Raw genomic sequence first — 18,937 nt, forward strand, 5'->3', positions numbered from 1 at the left:
AGGCCTGTACGTGTTGGTTGGACCTGTCCTGTGGTTGCTAATCTCTCCGAGTCACTCAGTACCATTTCCCCCTCACTATGGTGCCGACTCCACCAGATAACACGGCTTCACCCTGAATGGAGGAAGCCGATGACAGAAAAAAGCGAACGATGTGCCTCGTGTACCAGGCTCTAAAAGCTTGCAGCCTTCTTCTGTGCATCTCCTTTTCCCTTCTGCACTTTTTTTTAATAGAGTCCGGAAAACCAGAAGCCGCCTGCGTTGCACAATGAGGCTCCACTAGAAGCCAAGGGAGCAGAGCTATGTGGTCAACCGTGAGAGATGGAAACAGATGGAGGAGAGGGAGGGGCCCTATCTGAGATATCATCACCAACCAGAGTAAAACTGAGACACAAATCCATATTTCACACCGCTGAGCCGTTTTTCCATACCGGCATGGAAGAATTCACTCAGTGATGCCAATTTATTAACTCAAAGAGGCTGGGAAAATATTGTGCATGTGTTTGGGTGAATATCGTGGGCCTTTCTTGACACTCAATCTGATGACAGGTTGGTCAGCGTTATGATTTTTGACTGGAAAGCCACCCCATAGCAACATCTTAATAATGCTCAGAACACATTGGCAACTGCATAGCAACACCCTGGCAACCTCACACAACATCCGATCATTGTGCAGTGAGTTTTGCACGGGCAATCCTCACAAAAATACAAAGATCTGTCATGAAACTCTAGCATGCGCAGGCTGATAGGTCCTTAATTCAATCTGCTTGCATATTATGGCAGAAATGTAGTTTTAAGGAATATCAAGAATGATACTGTACGGTTTAGGAAGCGACATGATTAGTTATTTATGCGCAAGGTGGAAATTTATATTTAGCTTGTGACCCAGGACCACAAAACCAGTCACATGGGTCAATTTTTTTAAATTGAGATGTATACATCATCTGAAAGCTGAATAAATAAGCTTTCCATTGATGTATGGTTTGTTAGGATAGGACAATCTCAGAAAATCTGGAATCTGAGGGTGCAAAAAAATCGAAACATTGAGACAAATCGCCTTTAAAATTGTCCATTTATGTTCGCGATTGTGCTGCATTCACTCACAAAAATATATTTTTTTATATATTTAGGGTTGGAAATTTACTAAATATCTTCATCATGATCTTTATTTAATATCCTAATGATTTTTGGCATAAAGGAAAAATCCATAATTTTGACCCATACAATGGGTGGCTATTGCCACAAATATACCCGTGCTACTTTTGACTGGTTTTGTGATCCCAGGGTCACATATAGACATCAACCTACAGAGAGAGAGAGAGAGAGAGAGAGAGAGAGAGAGAGGTACAAAACATTTTATCATTCTCACACACACACAAATATTTCTACAGAGAGAAATAAGAAAGTTGAACATCTATCAATTTGCATTTGACTTGCAAAACTAAGCTATGATATGACTAGCTATGATTTGCCAACTCTCACTCATTCAGCGTGAGACTCGCGAAATTGACACTTTTCACACGCTCTCACGTTTCACAACATCCATTTTCTCACGCAGAGAAAAATCGCGAAGAAGAGGACACTGACACCGACAGACAAGACAAGACAGATCGCTGGCGCCTCAGTTCAAGCGGCACGTGAACCGATCATCTCGGATTAGCTACTCTTAAGGTGATGATACACAGGGCAACTTTTTGAGCAATGTTACCGTCAACGGGCAACCAGATGAGACACAGGGCCCACGACCGATCTAAATTATCCAGATAGAAATTTATTGCCCATTTTCAATGGGAAAGTGCCCAAGCAACAATCACTCGGCAAGATTGCCCAGCAACATTGCTCAAAAAGTTGCCCTGTGTATCATCACCTTTACTCTTTACTAGTTAATTGTAAATAAACACGAATGAACAATAGGTATGTTGCCAGATACAGTACAACTTACCGAAATCAAATGTATATGCCTCATAATATCGATCAATCAGTGACATAACGTTACATGGAAAGCCATGGCCATAGCACGTTAGTTGGCTAGAAAAATTTGGGTGACACTTTATTTTAAGGTGTCAGTATTACAGTGTAATTATACATTTAAGTAGCCTACTGAGTAATAATAATTAACTACATATACTTACTATAGGGTTAGGATTAGGATGAAGGTTTGGTTTAGGGTTAATTGCATGTAATTATGCATCATTTATAGTTATTACTACAGTAATTACATGTAACATAACAATGACACTGTAAAATAAAGTGTTACCAAAATTTGCTATAGAGAGGAGTATTTTGCTAAATTTTGCACCAATGCTATATTTTCTAAATGTCATAATCATTTGTTAACAAACAAGTATTCATTACTTCAATGAGCTCATTGTTTCTGCATTAAATTATTACATTGTTTAAATTAATACATTTTTAGCTAACTGTGACTTTGTATATGTACATTTCTGAAATACTTAACTTAGACAGTTACCTCTGATAATAACAGATCACTGTAAATTGTAATGTTGACTCATGCACTTTCTGTAAAGCTGCTTTGAAATGATGTGTATTGTGAAAGATTCTGTCTTACCAAATGTTTTGAATTGGCACTGAACAGCTCATATGAGTTACAGTGAGACATTACTGAACTGTATCCTTTACTAGCTGCATCACTGCACTATATGGAAAGTGCTGGATTTGCATGTGCTGTCATTGCACATTGTAACCGTCTAACTCCCACTACGAGCTAATTCATCCAAGCAGCAGAGCTCACAATGGCGCCAGAGAAAAACCACATCAGATTGAAACGTCTGTTAAGATGCAGTGATGTGAAGGAGCCTCGCCGTGTCGATACGGAGACTCTGTTTTGAATTAAATCAAGCGAGTCTCTAGGCTTCTCAGTTGAGTCCGGCTGTCAATTACAGCAAATGCAAAAAGAAAAGGTGCTTCATGTAAACTTTTATTTTTAAACAACATTTATTTTCTGTAAAACACTTTAAAAAACATGCAACAGTTACAAATGCTGAAAAAAATAAAGTTGTTAGAGAAAAGTGGTTACAAACACTGAAAAAAATAAATGTAGTCTATATATAAACTACTGTACATATGTTTGGGGCGAGTAAGATTATTCAATGTTTTAGAAAGAAGACTCTTATGCTCACCAAGGCTGCATGTATTTGATCAAAAATATTATTACAGTTTAAAATAACTCTTTTCTATTTGAATATATTGTAAAATGTGATTTATTCCTGTAATGCAAAGCTGACTTTTCAGCATCACTACTCCAGTCTTCAGTGTCACATGATCCTTCAGAAGTCATTCTGATATGACGATTTGCTGCTTGAGAAACATTTCCGATTATTATCCATGTTGAAAAAAATTGTGCTGCTTAATATGTTCGTAGAAACCATGATATATATTTTTCTGTATTCTTTGATATAGTTCAAAAGAAGAGCATTTATTTGAAATAGAAATCTTTTGTAGCATTATAAATGTCTTTACTGTCACTTGATCAATTTAATGATCCACTAATTCTTCACCAAGTGTCATAATGCTTTTCTAACTTGATAAGTGTGTCTTTATTTAAAATAAATGTCACCTGGTTTGATATTTTGCATATAATGCAATGACATGCAATAAAAATTCAATTTGTGACTTTAATGTCCAAATATTTTTAGGGCAACTATATATTCCCCTCATGCTTTTTCATGCATCCACATCTGTAAAGTTTCCAAGTATGTTTATGATGAGTATCTGAACAGATGGCAGTGTTGAGTGTTTTGTACATAGTCTTTTGTCCAGGTCCTCTCACATCATGCTGGGTAGGATGGCAGCCGACGGGTGGTATGGGTAGGGCAGGGTGGTGTGGCTGTGGAAGGCAGCTGTGGGCGGCAGTGAATGGGAAGAATGACTATAGACCCCCAGAGCTCCTGGACTCTGAGGATACATGTCGAAATACTGATCAGAGGCAGGATTCTTCGAAAAATCCCAATAGAGATTCTCCTCTGCAGTGCTAAACTTCTTCCCTTTTCTGCTCTTGCTGGACACTTTACGGTTGCGTGTCTGAATGCCTTCCTTCTTCATAGTCAGCGGTCTGTTCACCTGATGAGGATGATTGAAAATATTAAGCACAAAATTGCAGTTAAAGGTGCAGTATGTAAAATTGACAGCTAGTGGTTGAAATGGGTACTGCAATCCAAATTCAAAATAATGGAGAGAGTTGTTTCCGCCATCCTCCTCAGACTCGACGCTCACGCGGGTTTCCAGATTGAGGACACGCAACAGGAGCGAGCGCAGTTGACAATGGAAGGTGAAGAGACTTACACACTGTAAGCTGATGAGTTGATTTATCCGCATTTTAGTATACTCCCGTTCATTGAGATTTTCAGATGGATGCCGAGGCTTTTTTAGGTCAGGTAGAATCTGCAATATCTGACATAGTTTGTTTGCTGGCTTCAATGGCTGCAATATGTTGTGTTTTCCTCCAACTGAAAACCCGGAGAGTTGAAACACTACTGGGTGAATTGGCAGTGGGCGGATTCACACGGATCAAAACAAAAACAGACTTTTCGACACGGAAGGCACATATCTATGGAAGCTTGTTTCCACCACAAAATAAAACATTTTAAAAGATAATTGCGACTTTTTATCTCACAATTGCGAGTTTACATCTCGCAATTCTGACTTTATTTCTCAAGTCACAATTGCATCTTATAAAGTCAGAATTGTGAGATATAAACTCGCAATTGCGTGTTATAAAGTCACAATTGCGACTTTATATCACGCGTGTTATAAACTCACAATTGCGACTTTATATCACGCAATTCTGACTTTATAACACATAATTGCGAGTTTATATCTCGCAATTCTGACATCTTTTCTCAGAATTGTGAGATATAAACTCACAATTGTGAGATATAAAGTTCAATTCTAAGGAAAAAAAAGACGGATTTTTTTTTTTTTTTTACCTCAGAATAGTTTGTATCTCACAATTCTGACTTTATAACACGCTTTTGCGAATTTATATCATGCAGTTCTGACTTTATATCTCGCAATTGTGACTTTATTTCTCAGAATTGCGACATTATATATCCCAATTGTGACTTTATTTCTCAGAATTGCGACTTTATATCTCGCAATTGTGACTTTATTTCTCAGAATTGCGACTTTATATCTCGCAATTGCGACTTTATTTCTCAGAATTGCGACTTTATATCTCACAATTGCGACTTTATATCTCGCAATTGCGACTTTATTTCTAAGAATTGCGACTTTATTTCTCACAATTCTGACTTCATATCTCGCAATTGTGAGAAAAAAAGTCACAATTCTGACTTGATATATCGCAATTGTGAGAAAAAAAGTCAGAATTGTGAGATAAAAAGTCGCAATTATTATTAATTATTTATTATTCAGTGGCGGAAACAAGCTTCCATACATTTCAAAGTAAAATAACTGGCTGTAGCATTGATTTTTAGGGAAACAATGCATGTTTTGTAAATGTCTTCAAACATATTATGGTATTTGTATGCTTTAGTACAGTCAAAAAATTACATACAGCACCTTTAGAGCTGCTTTGTGTGATTGCTGTGCCATTAGCTGTACCAATTGGAATTGCAAAAATAATGACAAACGGGTTGAAATTGGTGGAAAAAAGTTAGTTGAAATGTTGACACATGATGTTTTGAAAGTGCCACAGAATTCCAGGAAGTAATTGACTAAGAATTCATAGGGTTTTTTTTTTTGCACTGTTTTAGCACTGGATCCACAAAAAGAAGTTATGCAAATCAGGCAACGGCACAAATGCTGCCAAAAATGTACTGCTTGGTTTTGAGTGACAACACAAATTCGTCCACTAAAATGATACAAATCAGCTTTTACTAAATTAACCGAATAAGATTTTGGCATTTTAATACAAAAACAGTCAAGTAAAATGAGTGAAATTGCTCACATTGTGAAGCTTGAAATAGAGTCCGCAAGCGTTACACACGGGCTCTCCGCTGGCGTTGCGTCTCCACAGTGTGGTGGTGCTGGTCTGGCAGTTCGCACATTGAGTTCCTATTCGCTTACTGATGACCTACAGAAAGAGAGACGAAGGCTAGAGTCACTCTACGTCTTATAAACAGTGACAGAAAAGTGACAGTAATGTCACAAAAAGATTTCTATCCTAAATAAACACTGTTCTTTTTAACTTTCTATTCATCAAAGATTCCTGCAAAACAAATGTATCACGGTTTCCACAAAAATATTAAGCGGCACAACTGTTTTCAACATTGATAATATTAGGAGCAATTTAGCAAATTAGAATGATTTCTGAAGGATCAGGTGACACTGAAGACTGGAGTAATGATGATGAGAATTCAGATTTGCATAACAGGAATAAATTACATTTTAAAATAGATTAGGATATAAAAGAGTTCTGTTTTCACAATATTAAAGTTTTTACTGTACTTATGATCAAATAAATGTAGCCTTCTTTGTAACTTCTCTTGATTATCAGTGAACTGAGTATCAGTGAGGTGTACCAGTCTCTTTTTGGGTCGGATGAGAGGCCTGTTCTGTCTGTTCATCTTTTGGTACAGTCCGCAGGCATTGCAGAGGTAGTGGCCCGTTCCATCACGCCGCCACAGAGGGGTGGCAGTGGCCCCACAGTTCACACACTCACGCGTATCTGTCACCACAAAAGATTAGAGACGATGTTTAATTTGCAAATTTAACAAAAATACACAATGAAACGTACACTCTAAAGGTTCCAGTTAGAATGCTAACAGACTAATGTCATTCAAGAACCTGTTTAATTTCCACAAAGAACATTATTTTTCTTAGTTCTTTAGTAAGCCATCTATGTACTGGAGCTTTATTTATAGTTTTTAGTCATGTGACTGGCACAAAAAAACAGATGGGCAAGACATCTATAGAAATGCAGCACAGGCCTAACTTGAAACGTGTTGCATTCATTTTCTGGATTCGTTTCGTTAGAAGGACTGGAGTATATTGAATTTGGTCCTGTAATTTCATCAGCCATTTTCTATGGGAAAAGTCATGTACACTGAATTTGTTTTTTTAATATCACTCCCATAGTACAATATTACCTGGTAAAAAATAACTGAAAGAAGGGTCACTGACAGTAAATCTTATTTATATATAATATAATATTTCAAATACTGAGTTCCCTGTCAGTGCAAACACATTTTTACTAAAATACCAGAATTTGTATTATTATTGTTTACTTTTTAAAATGTATTTATTATATTTGTTGGGATGGGAAAGTTCTAATCGTTTGGTATTTTGTGTTGTTTGTTTGGATGCTATTTTAGAGGTTCGTAATTTTGTTTTGTAAGTTTCGTACAATAAGTTTACATTAATCTAAAGTCAAAAAACACTTTCATTTTCTCATAATATACGTTTGCAGCATCACCTCTTTTCTCAAAGTGTCGAAGAACCGGTTTGATCAAGGATTCAGTCTTTCTAAACTCCTCCTTTCCGAGAGCCTACTCCGCTCTGATTGGTCAGATGGCTTAGTCTGCTGTGATTGGTCGACAGCTTAAGTGCCTCACAGTAAACGCTCATTATCATATCTGAATTTCAGCTCTGGAGGATTACTCAGCACTAGTTACAGTGATACGAACAGCATCGTCGGTTTTACCGCATCAATTCGAGCCGGAGTCCTCAATCATTGGAAGTGCAGAAAACTGCATCTTCTCGACATGTCAAAAACACGAACCAAACTGTTCCTGACCTCAGCTACAACTACAGAGTATGAGGGTCAAAATAGACGTCGTTCATGGGCAGCCAAAAAGACCACAGACATTATGCAAATTTGAAACAACCCTATGTATGTCTGAGCAGGAAGTAAGACTGCAATAACGACTTGATTCAGGCAGTTCAGAATCGATTCTTTCTTTTGGGAGACGTGAACTTTGAACTTTTACATTCAGCCATATTACACACAATCACATCATGAAAGGTTTGACTCTAGGACAACACCAGCGCCAGCACACATTACCTGCCTGTTATGACACTTCCTCACCTAAAGGGGAGAATCTCATCTTGCTGCATAATTTCGGTGAGAAGGACGAGGGAGCGTAGAGAGCTGAACTGTTGTAATCTTGCGTGAAGCTCCCGTAGGGACTGATGTGGGCCAGTGACTGCGAGTGTGCTTTTGAGGAGTGTGTGTGAGCATACACACCGCTCACTGAAGGGTTTAGAGGGAACATCCCGCCAAATGCCTCGCCTCCTCCAGGAGGACTCAATCTCTCTCCTTTCACACTCTCCTTCTGGTCCAGGACAGGGGAGGGAAGGGCCGAACGAGGCGGTCTGGCGGAGGTGAGGGACGTGGAGACATGGAAGGACGGGGAGGACGTTTTGGAAAATGCACTGCCATGCCAGGACGACGGGGATGATGGGAAGAGGTTGGTTAGAGAGGATCCGTTTGAACCTTCAAGCCAGGACAGGTTGGCGAGGAATGGAGAGGAGTAAACGGGATATACTGAGGAAGAGAGGGAGGAATACTCAAAGAAAGCAACTGAAATCAGGAAAATGACAAGTTTCTAGAGTTAAAAAGAGCGTTTTGAATTGATAGCACCACAGAGACACAGAATTTATACTTTTAAGGAGGACCATTAAATGACTTCACTGCATAAATGTAAACTGGAATGAGTTATTTAGTAAGAGTAAGAGAAAATATCAACTGTATCATTTACATTTCAAAAGTAACAGTTTAATGTAGATGAACTAGAATTTTTTTTTTTTTTTACTCAACTTTTACTTAAAACAGCCAATGGCATTCATTTGAGTGTATCTGGTTAAAGCTAGGGTCATCATTTGTCCTTCTGAAAAGACAATGCATTTGAAATATAACCAGTGCTGAAGTTTTTATGAAATGAGTTTTAAAATAACTAACATCTGGTGGATCAAAGTTACTAAAGCACAAAAGCACAATTAAATCAGCAATAGTAGTGTCATTAACTTTATGGCTAGATAATTTACTGACGCAGTCCCATACTTTCACATTTAATTTCTCTGTACTAGAGGGTCCTATTTATAAGCCTTTGGTTCTTATCATGTAAAACTTCTTATCAAGTTGAATATGAATATGGTAACTTTTCAGTGCTACAGTACAGTATACACTACTGTTCTAAAGTTTAGGGTCAGTAAGCTTTTTTTTTTAAGAAATTAATACTTTTATTTAGCAAGAATGCGTTAAATTGATCAAAAGTGACAGTAAAGACATTTATAATGTTACAAAAGTTACAAAATAAATGCTCTTCTTTTGCAATTTCTATTTATCAAAAAAATATTGAAAACAAAAATCCACAAAAATATTAAGTAGAACAACAGTTTTCAACATTGATAATAATAAGAAACGTTTCTTGTGCCGCAAATCGGCATATTACAATGATTTCTGAAGGATCATGTGACTTAAGACTAGAGTAAGGATGCTGAAAATTCAGGAATAAAATACATTTGAAAAATATATTTAAACAGAAAACGGTAGGTAGTGTACTGTATATCAAAGTACCATGTGAATCTATACCTGTACCATGATACTCCCACAATACTTTTTTGATGGTGCGCTGTCACTGACCTGGGCTGTGTTGAAAAGCTCCAGATGGGCGGCCGTGGATGGGGCTGGTGAACACAGAGGGCAAGCCGCCGTGATCCGCATCAGCGCAGGGGAACATCGAGCCCTCCTCAGTGTGGACCAGATAGCTGGAGTCAGGAGGGTAAGTGGGCATCACCTCTGAAGCCAACATGGAGGACGATACCCAGCGAGTCTGCTCAACGGAGCTCTCCATGTCTATCAGCAACACCTTTTGTACTGCATGAAAATGAGATGATTAATTATGGAAAATGAATGAACAATGTTCAATATATATTCATATATTTTATATATGAATATATAAAATATTTCATATATATTTTATTAACAAATGACTTCAAATATATAAAATATATCATATATACAAAATATATTTTACATATTGAATATATAACATTCAATATATTCATATATTTTTATTTTTGAAATGGCATGTTAAAGTGTGGTGCAATGCAGGAATCATCCAAATTATGCCTTAATTGTGCCAATAAGAACAATTTTAATAGCATTATGTGTATTGTTTAATAGTTTTAATAATTGCAATAGAATATCATCAGTTTAAAGGCAATATAAAAAATACATTTAAGAAATACATTCTGAATGTGTTTGGGAATCAAACTGCAATCCCAATAACATTTATTCTATGAACAGAACAACTTTTTTAAAAAATATTTTAAGTCAGATTCTCACAAAATCCATGCTTTCAAAACAAACCCTTTGTTTGTTGCACAACACAAAACTCAACAGCAGTGTCAGTCACAACTTTCCATTTAACAGAAAATACGTCTAGCATCAAATTACTCTAAAAACAAGATAAGCATCACTTGCATTGTTTGATTTGCTAATCTGGCTGTAGATATGGTAATGTAGATCATAATAAGGCATACCTGAGCTTATCTGTTCAGTCTGCAGAACAGGTGTCTGTGATGAAGGTGAGCACTGCTGATGGTCAGAACTTTATGTGTGAAGATTTCTGAGCTCTGGCATTGTGGGTGATTGAGGTTACGCATGTGGATACGGTGGGTGGAGCCAAAGACAGGTCCACTTCTTCAGCAAATGTGGTGCCTCATGAGTGCAAATGCACAAAAAAAGTCTGGAAATATCCCACATCATTTGAAAATCTACTAAAAGTCTGCATTGCAAATTACAAGAACAAATATGCAAAGCCAACAAAGAGCAAAAAGGCCAAGACCAACTTTCTCCTCTTCTGTGGAACAGTGTTTTTTGTCCATACAATGGAAATATGTGTATGTATATAACTAGTATGTTAAATATAAACTATTATGTATATAAACTATTAGTTTCTGTTAATTGAAATAAAGCTGAAATAAAATAAAATGTAAATATAAGTTAAAAAAAGTTAAACTTATTTCAGTTTATTATTATTATTATTTTATTATACATTCAAAAATTGTTTAGTTTAAGTTGAAGCACTGCTATTAACTGGAAATAAATAAAAACAAACCTAAATAGCAATATTAAATAATAATAGTAATACATAACATGAAAAAAATATATAAAATAATTAAAAATGTATCTAAAATTAACATAACCCAATTCAAAATAAAATACATATACAGAAAGTACAAAAGTATAAAGAAATTTCTGTCATCATTTACTCTATTACTCTATTACCCCAATGCATTTTCAAACCTGTATGACTGACTTTCTTCTGTTGAACACAAAAGATATTCTGAAAAACGTTGGCATCCAAACAACATTGGAGACCATTTAATTTCATTGTATGGACAAAAAAACACTGTTCCACAGAGAAGTGAAACTCATAGTTTTGGAACAACATGATAGTGAGTAAATGATGTTTTTTTGAGTGAATTTTAACTAAACTTACTATAAGCTCTATGAATTTTAACCAACTTAAAAAAAGCCAAGCAAGTGATAGAACAAAAGGGAAAGTGGAGCCAATAAAAGATGCAAAGCACAGCTTAATATGTAACACAAGAGGACAGTTGAGCAGATTGCACAAATGCAAATAGAGACAAATGCTGCAATCATTCTAAAGATGCCCAGCCTGGCCACATGCACACAGAGCAGGGCTGTGGAAGTCATTTGTTAATCAAAGCGAACCGTTTTCTTTCCTTTTGTTCGTTTAGTTTGAGGGAAAATTAAAGTGGTCAATCATGCTGTGTGTTCAAGAGTCTGTCGTTTAACGAAAAAAATGTCAAGTATAACAGACTACAACAGAATAAAAAAAGATGACAGATGTGCCCCACTTCCATTTAGTTCTAGTTTAGTTTATTTACCCTAACGGTAATGTTGATTCCATGTTCATTTCACATTACAGTTACACTATTTGCATCCACCTTTGAGGGAGATGTTGTGTGATGTTGTATTTGCACGAGTGATTTACGACTATGACTGTGTTAGTGGTTCAAAACAATTAAGAATAATCTATAAAACAATGATAAGACTGCTTATAGCACTTTTAATAGAAACTAGGTGTTTGCATGTTCACTGATAAGGCTAGTTTCCTCCACAGCTTTTCAACAATGTAATGATCATTTAAAAGGTTGAATGGTTCTTTATTAATATTAGCGGTATTAACAAGGGTTAAAACGTTTGGAGAAGGTATGATTTTTAATGTTTTTGAAAGAAAGTCTCTTCTGCTCAGCAAATTTATATTCTGCTCATTTATTTGATCAAAAATACAGTAAAAACAGTAATATTGTGAAATATTATTACAATTTAAAATGCTATTTATTCCAGTGATCAAAGCTAAAGTTTCAGCATCATTACTCCAGTCTTCAGTGTCACATGATCCTTCAGAAATCATTCTAATATGATGATTTGATGATCAAGACTTTCACTTTTGATTAATTTAATGCATCCTTGCTGAATTAAAGTATAATTTCTTTTCTTTTTTTTTTTCTTTAATCTCACTGAACCCAAACTTTTGAACGATAGTGTGATTAAAAACTAGTTACCTGCTGATTTGTCCTTTTTGCTCTAAACTGCATGACCAGACCTGTTCTAGTACATCCGTTTCTATCTGATCACTGTATAAAGTTGCGCCTAACTGAATAAAAACCCAGATCAGTTCATTTACACTGGCTGGTGTTAAATGATAAGGTTAATGGTTGTTGAGCAAGAAGGAAGAAGGTTTTTTTTTTGTTTTTCATTTTCATTTTACAGTTCCACTGAAGTGGAGTGAGTAATACAGCTTGAGATGCAATCAATTCAAATAAGCTACTCCTATAATGTGTATAGTAAAATGTGCCGTACAAATTTAAACAGAAATATTTCAAGAAATTTAAACATGTACCATGAAATTTACACACGCCATTTGAAATTCACTAAAAGCATATTTAAAAAACTACAATATTATATAGCCTATTTCTGTATATTATAATAAATACTTCTTTTTTCATCGTCCTTAAATGAGCATGACTTAATGGGCCACTTCCTGGTTTGAAACAGAGTACAAACCCCTAGATTTCATAAACAACTCCACGCGTGCCTTTGGATCCGACTCGGGTCCACCAAGCTCTCGTGTAAGGGTCGATCCACTGTGAATTCGTGCGGCGGTTGCATGCGCTGTCTGGAGTGCTTTCCTCCACGCTGTGGGATGGGGAGCTCTGAATGATGAGCCGGGAGAGGGTCCGTGAAAAAATACGGATGGAGCAAAGCCTGAGGAAACAGACAGGGCATTATTAGTGTCATTGGAGTCACATGACTGACTGAATCAATCTGTACAAAACTTCAGATGCGCACCTGACTAGCACTGATCCTCTGCTTGGACGGATAGACGAGGAACTTCTTCAGGAGGTCCACAGCTTGTGGTGACGTGTCAGGTACAATTTCCTCCAAAGGAATAGGTGGGTTTTCTTTAAATGTGATCTTATTGTAGTCTGGAAGGTCTGTTATTTCCTAGATTTGGTACATCAACACAAAACCTTTAGGAGAACGGTTGTGCATCAGGTCATTCTAAACAGGTGTAGTGGATGTGAAGTGAGAGCTCACGGGCCAGACTTTCTGGTTGGGAGTTCCCAGCACTCGGAGCACACAGCACAACTGCTCAATGTCATTCTCTCCGGGGAAAAGTGGAGAGTTATTCAACAGCTCCCCGAAAATGCAGCCTACAGCCCTGAAACAAGCCAGAGGAAAGACACTGACACCAGCTGGATGTAGAATGAGCACTACTGCCATCTAGTGAAGCTTGAGGCAAGAGAGAATTCTTAAAAAAAAAGAGTCTTATTAGTAGGGAATATTTGCTTTTGTAAGAATACGCAATGGTAATGCATTATGAAATCTGGCATTAGACACAAATGTAAACTATACATTTCACATTTACGGACTGAAGAATTGCATAAGACATTGGATATTCAAGGAAGTTGAATTGGAAGTACAGTGATTTTTAATGACATTTTATTACCTGGATGTTTTAGAAAGTCATGAATTTACATAGACAAAACACACTTGGATATGTTTACAGTAATTATTCCCGATTATAAAATAGATAGAACTGATAAATACTAATACTTGCTAATAAAAGTTTAAAAAAAGAAAAATGAAATTTTTTTGATTTACTCAATTTTAGTTTTAGTTTTAATTAAATAGCAAGGTAATATAACACAAAGTATAGTGTTATAAATGTAAAAGTACAGTGTTATAAACCCTCGCAGCAGCATTATTTATTTATTTATTTTTTTCATTTACTGACAAGGTAATATAACCCAATATAGAGTTTTATAATAGTTTTAAAAGTATAAATTACTTTTTTTTTTTAAATGAAAATATGAAAACCGGTTATCACAGTCTGTGAAAAGGATCCATTGTTACGTACAGTACATCTGAGTGAAACGGCTTCTCTAACAAGAAAAAAAAAATTTTGTAGGATGGGGCACGGATGTTTATTAATTATAATAAACTCCAATCAGCTCATTCCAAATGTAAATTGTAGATTTATTATTCGATTTTGCGAATAAACTGAGAATATCATTCTAAAAATTCTTACCAGAGATCAACTCCTTCATCATATTTTCTGGCACCATACAAAAGTTCTGGTGCTCTGTACCATCTGAAACACAGCACAGCACAGCAAAAATATTTTTAGCCATATGATTTAGGCTTTGGGTTAAAGCTAGAACAAATGTAGATTTGACTTTGAAGGGATAGTTCATCTTAAAATGAAAATTCAGTCATCATTTACCTTGGTTTTGTTCTAATGCCGTATGCATTTCTCTCTTTTTGGGACCACAAAGGGAGAAATTTTAAACAATAATCTCACGCTCGTCCATATAATGGAAGTGAATAGAGTCCTTTTTAAAAATGCTGCAGAAGTATCACAGAATGATCCCATGTGACATGTGCCGTATATCCCAAGAGTTCTGGGGGTATAAGATAGGGTTTAGTAAAAACAGAAATTCAATGTATTTTTTAATGCAAATCCTGACCTTGTCCATTGGTCTTCTGTGCAGGGTGTACGTTCCTGACTCATTATTAGCACGGCAGTTCACTCCGACTCACCCAGAAAAATCAAGATTAATACAAAAAAAATCTCCAGACCGGGATGTTGGTTGTCAGATGACAGTCAGAATGACAGTAGACAAATGTGAACACGATAACATCTTGTTGCGACAAACACAATGGATATATTCACATCTAAGAAGAAAGTACATAGATTGTATGCATTTCATGTAGCGTTTGTATTAACCTTGATTTCTCACAACTTGTGTGCGTCGGAGTGAACAGCGGGCGCTAATAAAGCGTCATCATGAACGCGTTCCATGCACACAAGACCAGCGGTCAAGGTCAGGATTTTTGTGAAATAATACATTAAATTTCAGCTTGTTTAACACCAAACCCTATCGTACTCCTCCAGAACACTCGAGATATGAGACGTGTGTGTCACATGGGATCATTCTGTGACACTTTTATGTCTTTTTTTTAAAAAGCTTGATGATGGATGCTATTCACTGCCATTATATGGATGAGCATGAGCAGGACATTCATTTTTTTATAATCTCCTTTTGTGGTCCGAAAAAGAAAGGGCATTCGGTATTAGAACAACACCAGGGTGAGTAAATGATGAGTTAACTTTCATTTTAGGCCGAACAAACCCTTTAAGTAAACTATCACCTGGTGGCCACTTGGTGACTGTACAGACGATCTCCTTCATTTGAAAAGAGCCTCGCCAGACCAAAGTCAGCGATCTTCAGGTGACCCGTTGAGCTGATTAGAAGATTTGCAGGTTTCAGATCCTACACACAAAAAAAACATTCAGAGCATGGATAAAAAAGGAACAGGTAAAGTAAAGCACAGCACAGATTTACTGTATCTGGGGACAAATCTAATGATATAAGGAACACAGTTTCACCCTGTGCATGATAGAGTTCTCGTGGCAGAAAGCCACTCCTTTCAGCAGCATCATCATGTAACCTTTGACCTGGGATGCGGTGAGAGGACGCTGGGAATTCCGAATGACTTCTGACAGATCAGATAACATGTACTCAAACACCAGGACAAAGCCTGTGCCGTGAGGGAAGACATCCTTCAGCTTCACCACCTATAGAGATGGTTAAAAACAGAAATAAAAGTATGTCTAGATCAAATGATGAAAATATAAATTATTGTGTATATCCAAATCATCATAGAATGGAAGACCATTTCCGCCACAAAAACATTATTTTGACGAGATTAAATTTAAGATGAAAGTCACAATAATAACAGAAAAGACAAAAAAGTTCTAAATATGGACATTTTTCTTACAAAAATGCATCACTTCGCTTCAGAAAGCCTTTATCATAACCCCCTGGAGCCATATGGATTACTTTTATGATGGATGGATGCGCTTTTTTGGAGCTTAAAAAACTCATTGTAAAATCCCAAATCTCCTTATAGAGCTGGTAAGTCCCGCCCCCTCCGCTAACCCCACTGGACCTCTAGGTTGAAAAATCATCAATGCAAGTGAATGGGAGAAAATAATTATTTTCTGGTCCCGTTTGAATTTTGCCATGAATGTGAACATATGTTGTCTGTGAATTTTTTATATAATTTTTCGTGTAAAGAATGCTACAATTTAGCGGGTAGAAGTTTGATACGGTTAGACTTTGTGCGAGAGCACTTTGTGGACTACAACTCTTCGCTGCTTTCGACGCGTTTGAAACGTCACCACCACTAGCACACGGACACTAGCTCACGGATCCCGCTAAACATGGCTGTGTCTTTGGTGCACTTCACCGCCTTCTTTCAAGGAGAGGACAAAATCATTGAGGTTGGCGAAAACCACGGGTAAGTCAACTTTATGGGGTGACGTCACATAGGCGACATGTAGTCTTTCTCGTTATGTCTCTTCCACAACTGCTAGCCGAAGAATCATACCATATACTGTCAAACTCGTAACATGAAAAATTATATAAAAAATTCACAGACAACATATGTTCACATTCATGGCACAATTCAAACGGGACCAGAAAATAATTATTTTCTCCCATTCACTTGCATTGACGATTTTTCAACCTAGAGGTCCAGCGGGGTTTTACGGAAGGGCGGGACTTACCAGCTCTATAAAGCTTGGAAGAGACATGATATTTTTTAATATAATTCCGATTGTGTTTGGCTGAAAGAAGAAAGTCATATACACCAAGGATGGCTTGAGGGTGAGTAAATTATGGGATAATTTTCATTTTTGGGTGAACCCTTTAATCTGGTAAATATGACTTTTTATATCATGTCCTCATTTCAATTTATCACATAATTTCAAACTTTCGTCATAATTATGACTTTCATCTCAAAAATGACTCTCTCATCAATTAGTATGTCTTAATTTCGACTGTTCATTGTCAATTTTGACTTTCAACTCATAAATATGACTTACAAAAGCATTTTGCGAGATGCAAAAGAGATCATCTTCACTACACAAGTCTCCAGTGATCAGTGTGTCTGTGTCACTCACATATTGGTTGTCCTCAATCTCTTGCAGGGCTTTGATTTCTCTCAGGGCCTGGTTCGGAATACCATCTTCAAGTTTTCGCAAAGCGACTTTTTTCAAAGCCACGGTCTCTCCTGTCTGAAAACATCACCAGATAAAGCATGCAGACAGAGGCATGTAGTGAGATACAGAGTTATTATCCTTCACACAGGATGAATGCAGGTGTAGACGGTCTTACCTCGATGTGTTTGGCTTTGAAAACAATCCCGTGAGCGCCTTCCCCAATCCGACCCAGAATACTGTACTGATCCATTCCACTGCTGGACAACTAGCCGGCTAGCAAAGCAGAAATGTACCTTTGTTTTCCATTCACACACTGGCAAATATTCAGCAACGTAACAGAGCAAAATAATAACTGAATGGAAACAATAGCGAGATCACTGATCTGTATAATGTCATTCTATATCGATCAGTGAGCGAGATTGATCATCTGTGGTAGAATCCGACGCCGCTCCGCTGCAGCTGATGGCAGTTGCTATGGATATCGTTTCTGTACGGCAAGCTAGCGAAGACAAAAATATTATTAGAACGACCACGTATCGTGACTTATTCTTACAAACCACGCAAATAAAAGCGGACTAAAAATGATCTTCCAGCTAAAAACGAACAAATAATAATATATTTTTTTTTTATTATTGAATTTAAATTTCGAGCGGTCTGGTCCTGGTGGCACGTGTTACATTTTTAGCGCAAGAATGGATGGACAAATCAGAATTGATTGCGCTACTGTACAAATATATTCAGCTAATTTTATAGATTTCTTGAGTTGATTTTGATTCGTATGCCAGGTGCCAATATTTTGAAAGTAACACAGAAGATTATGATTTTGCGTCGTACAAATGGCTCCAGAGTAATGAGTAGCATATAGTAAATATATATCTATACACATTTCCCGTAAAAACGTGACTAAAAGCTGATTGAAAGTTTAAACTAGTGCTGTCAAATCGATTTATTTGCCATTAATACACCTAACATAAGTTAGGTATATATTACATAATATTTAGTGTGTGTGCGTCTGTATTATGTATATATATATATACACACACACAACTTATGTAAACAAAACCTTTTTTGTGATCTGTGATTTGTTAGCACAGTTTAAACCCAAATGTGTCCAACCATTTTCTAAATACATGCTGTACACTCATGACTCAAGCAAAATACGTGTTAATAGACAAATCTGAGGTCAAATACATTTACAAATACATTTTCAATACAAAAAAAATTCACTTACTCTTTTGAATGAGTAAAATTGATGTTAAAATCCCAAAGCCACTTCTCTTCTTTTTCCTGATTCATATAATCTTTAATCTCTTGGTGGTCATCTATATTTCTTGTACATAACATTTATTAAAACAAGACAGTAAGACAATTAGCAACACAAATGACAAAAACGCTAAATTAACAGCAGG

General features: G+C 36.6%; 2 protein-coding genes across 3 annotated transcripts; both read right to left on the bottom strand.

Annotated features, from left to right (window-relative positions):
* Positions 1-2,298: 2,298 nt before the first annotated feature.
* Positions 2,299-10,838, bottom strand: gata1b (GATA binding protein 1b). Of its 2 annotated transcripts, none has more exons than XM_079898130.1 (6): positions 10,465-10,838; positions 9,563-9,796; positions 8,165-8,464; positions 6,501-6,646; positions 5,927-6,052; positions 2,299-4,077 (listed from the first exon to the last, which is right to left on the bottom strand). In XM_079898130.1, the coding sequence occupies exons 2-6, from the start codon at positions 9,771-9,773 to the stop codon at positions 3,784-3,786; spliced, it is 1,077 nt and encodes a 358-aa protein (XP_079754256.1). In that variant the 5' UTR covers positions 9,774-9,796; positions 10,465-10,838; the 3' UTR covers positions 2,299-3,783. The 2 variants fall into 2 exon arrangements, with proteins under 2 accessions (XP_079754256.1, XP_079754255.1); XM_079898129.1 differs by having other exon boundaries at positions 8,006-8,464; positions 10,465-10,837.
* Positions 10,839-11,810: 972 nt separating this feature from the next.
* Positions 11,811-18,024, bottom strand: cdk20 (cyclin dependent kinase 20). Its single transcript, XM_079897619.1, has 8 exons — positions 17,704-18,024; positions 17,490-17,603; positions 15,912-16,100; positions 15,674-15,795; positions 14,550-14,612; positions 13,556-13,679; positions 13,307-13,462; positions 11,811-13,222 (listed from the first exon to the last, which is right to left on the bottom strand). The coding sequence occupies exons 1-8, from the start codon at positions 17,776-17,778 to the stop codon at positions 13,031-13,033; spliced, it is 1,035 nt and encodes a 344-aa protein (XP_079753745.1). The 5' UTR covers positions 17,779-18,024; the 3' UTR covers positions 11,811-13,030.
* Between the last annotated feature and the right edge of the window lie 913 nt (positions 18,025-18,937).

The sequence above is a fragment of the Squalius cephalus genome (assembly GCF_949319135.1).
Source record: "Squalius cephalus genome assembly, chromosome: 16".
NCBI classification, from domain to species: Eukaryota; Metazoa; Chordata; class Actinopteri; order Cypriniformes; family Leuciscidae; genus Squalius; species Squalius cephalus.

Bases quoted from the DNA above. Each gene is read 5' to 3' on its own strand.
- cdk20 (XM_079897619.1), bottom strand. From the start codon at position 17,778: ATGGATCAGTACAGTATTCTGGGTCGGATTGGGGAAGGCGCTCACGGG. The intron at 13,463-13,555 runs GTGAGCTCTCAC...TACCAAATCTAG, and splicing joins CCAACCAGAAAGTCTGGCCC to GAAATAACAGACCTTCCAGA. The intron at 13,223-13,306 runs GTGCGCATCTGA...CTGTTTCCTCAG, and splicing joins AGAGGATCAGTGCTAGTCAG to GCTTTGCTCCATCCGTATTT.
- gata1b (XM_079898129.1), bottom strand. From the start codon at position 9,773: ATGGAGAGCTCCGTTGAGCAGACTCGCTGGGTATCGTCCTCCATGTTG. The intron at 6,647-8,005 runs GTGAGGAAGTGT...TTGTGGTGACAG, and splicing joins GATGAGATTCTCCCCTTTAG to ATACGCGTGAGTGTGTGAAC. The intron at 6,053-6,500 runs GTACACCTCACT...CTCTTTCTGTAG, and splicing joins TCCGACCCAAAAAGAGACTG to GTCATCAGTAAGCGAATAGG.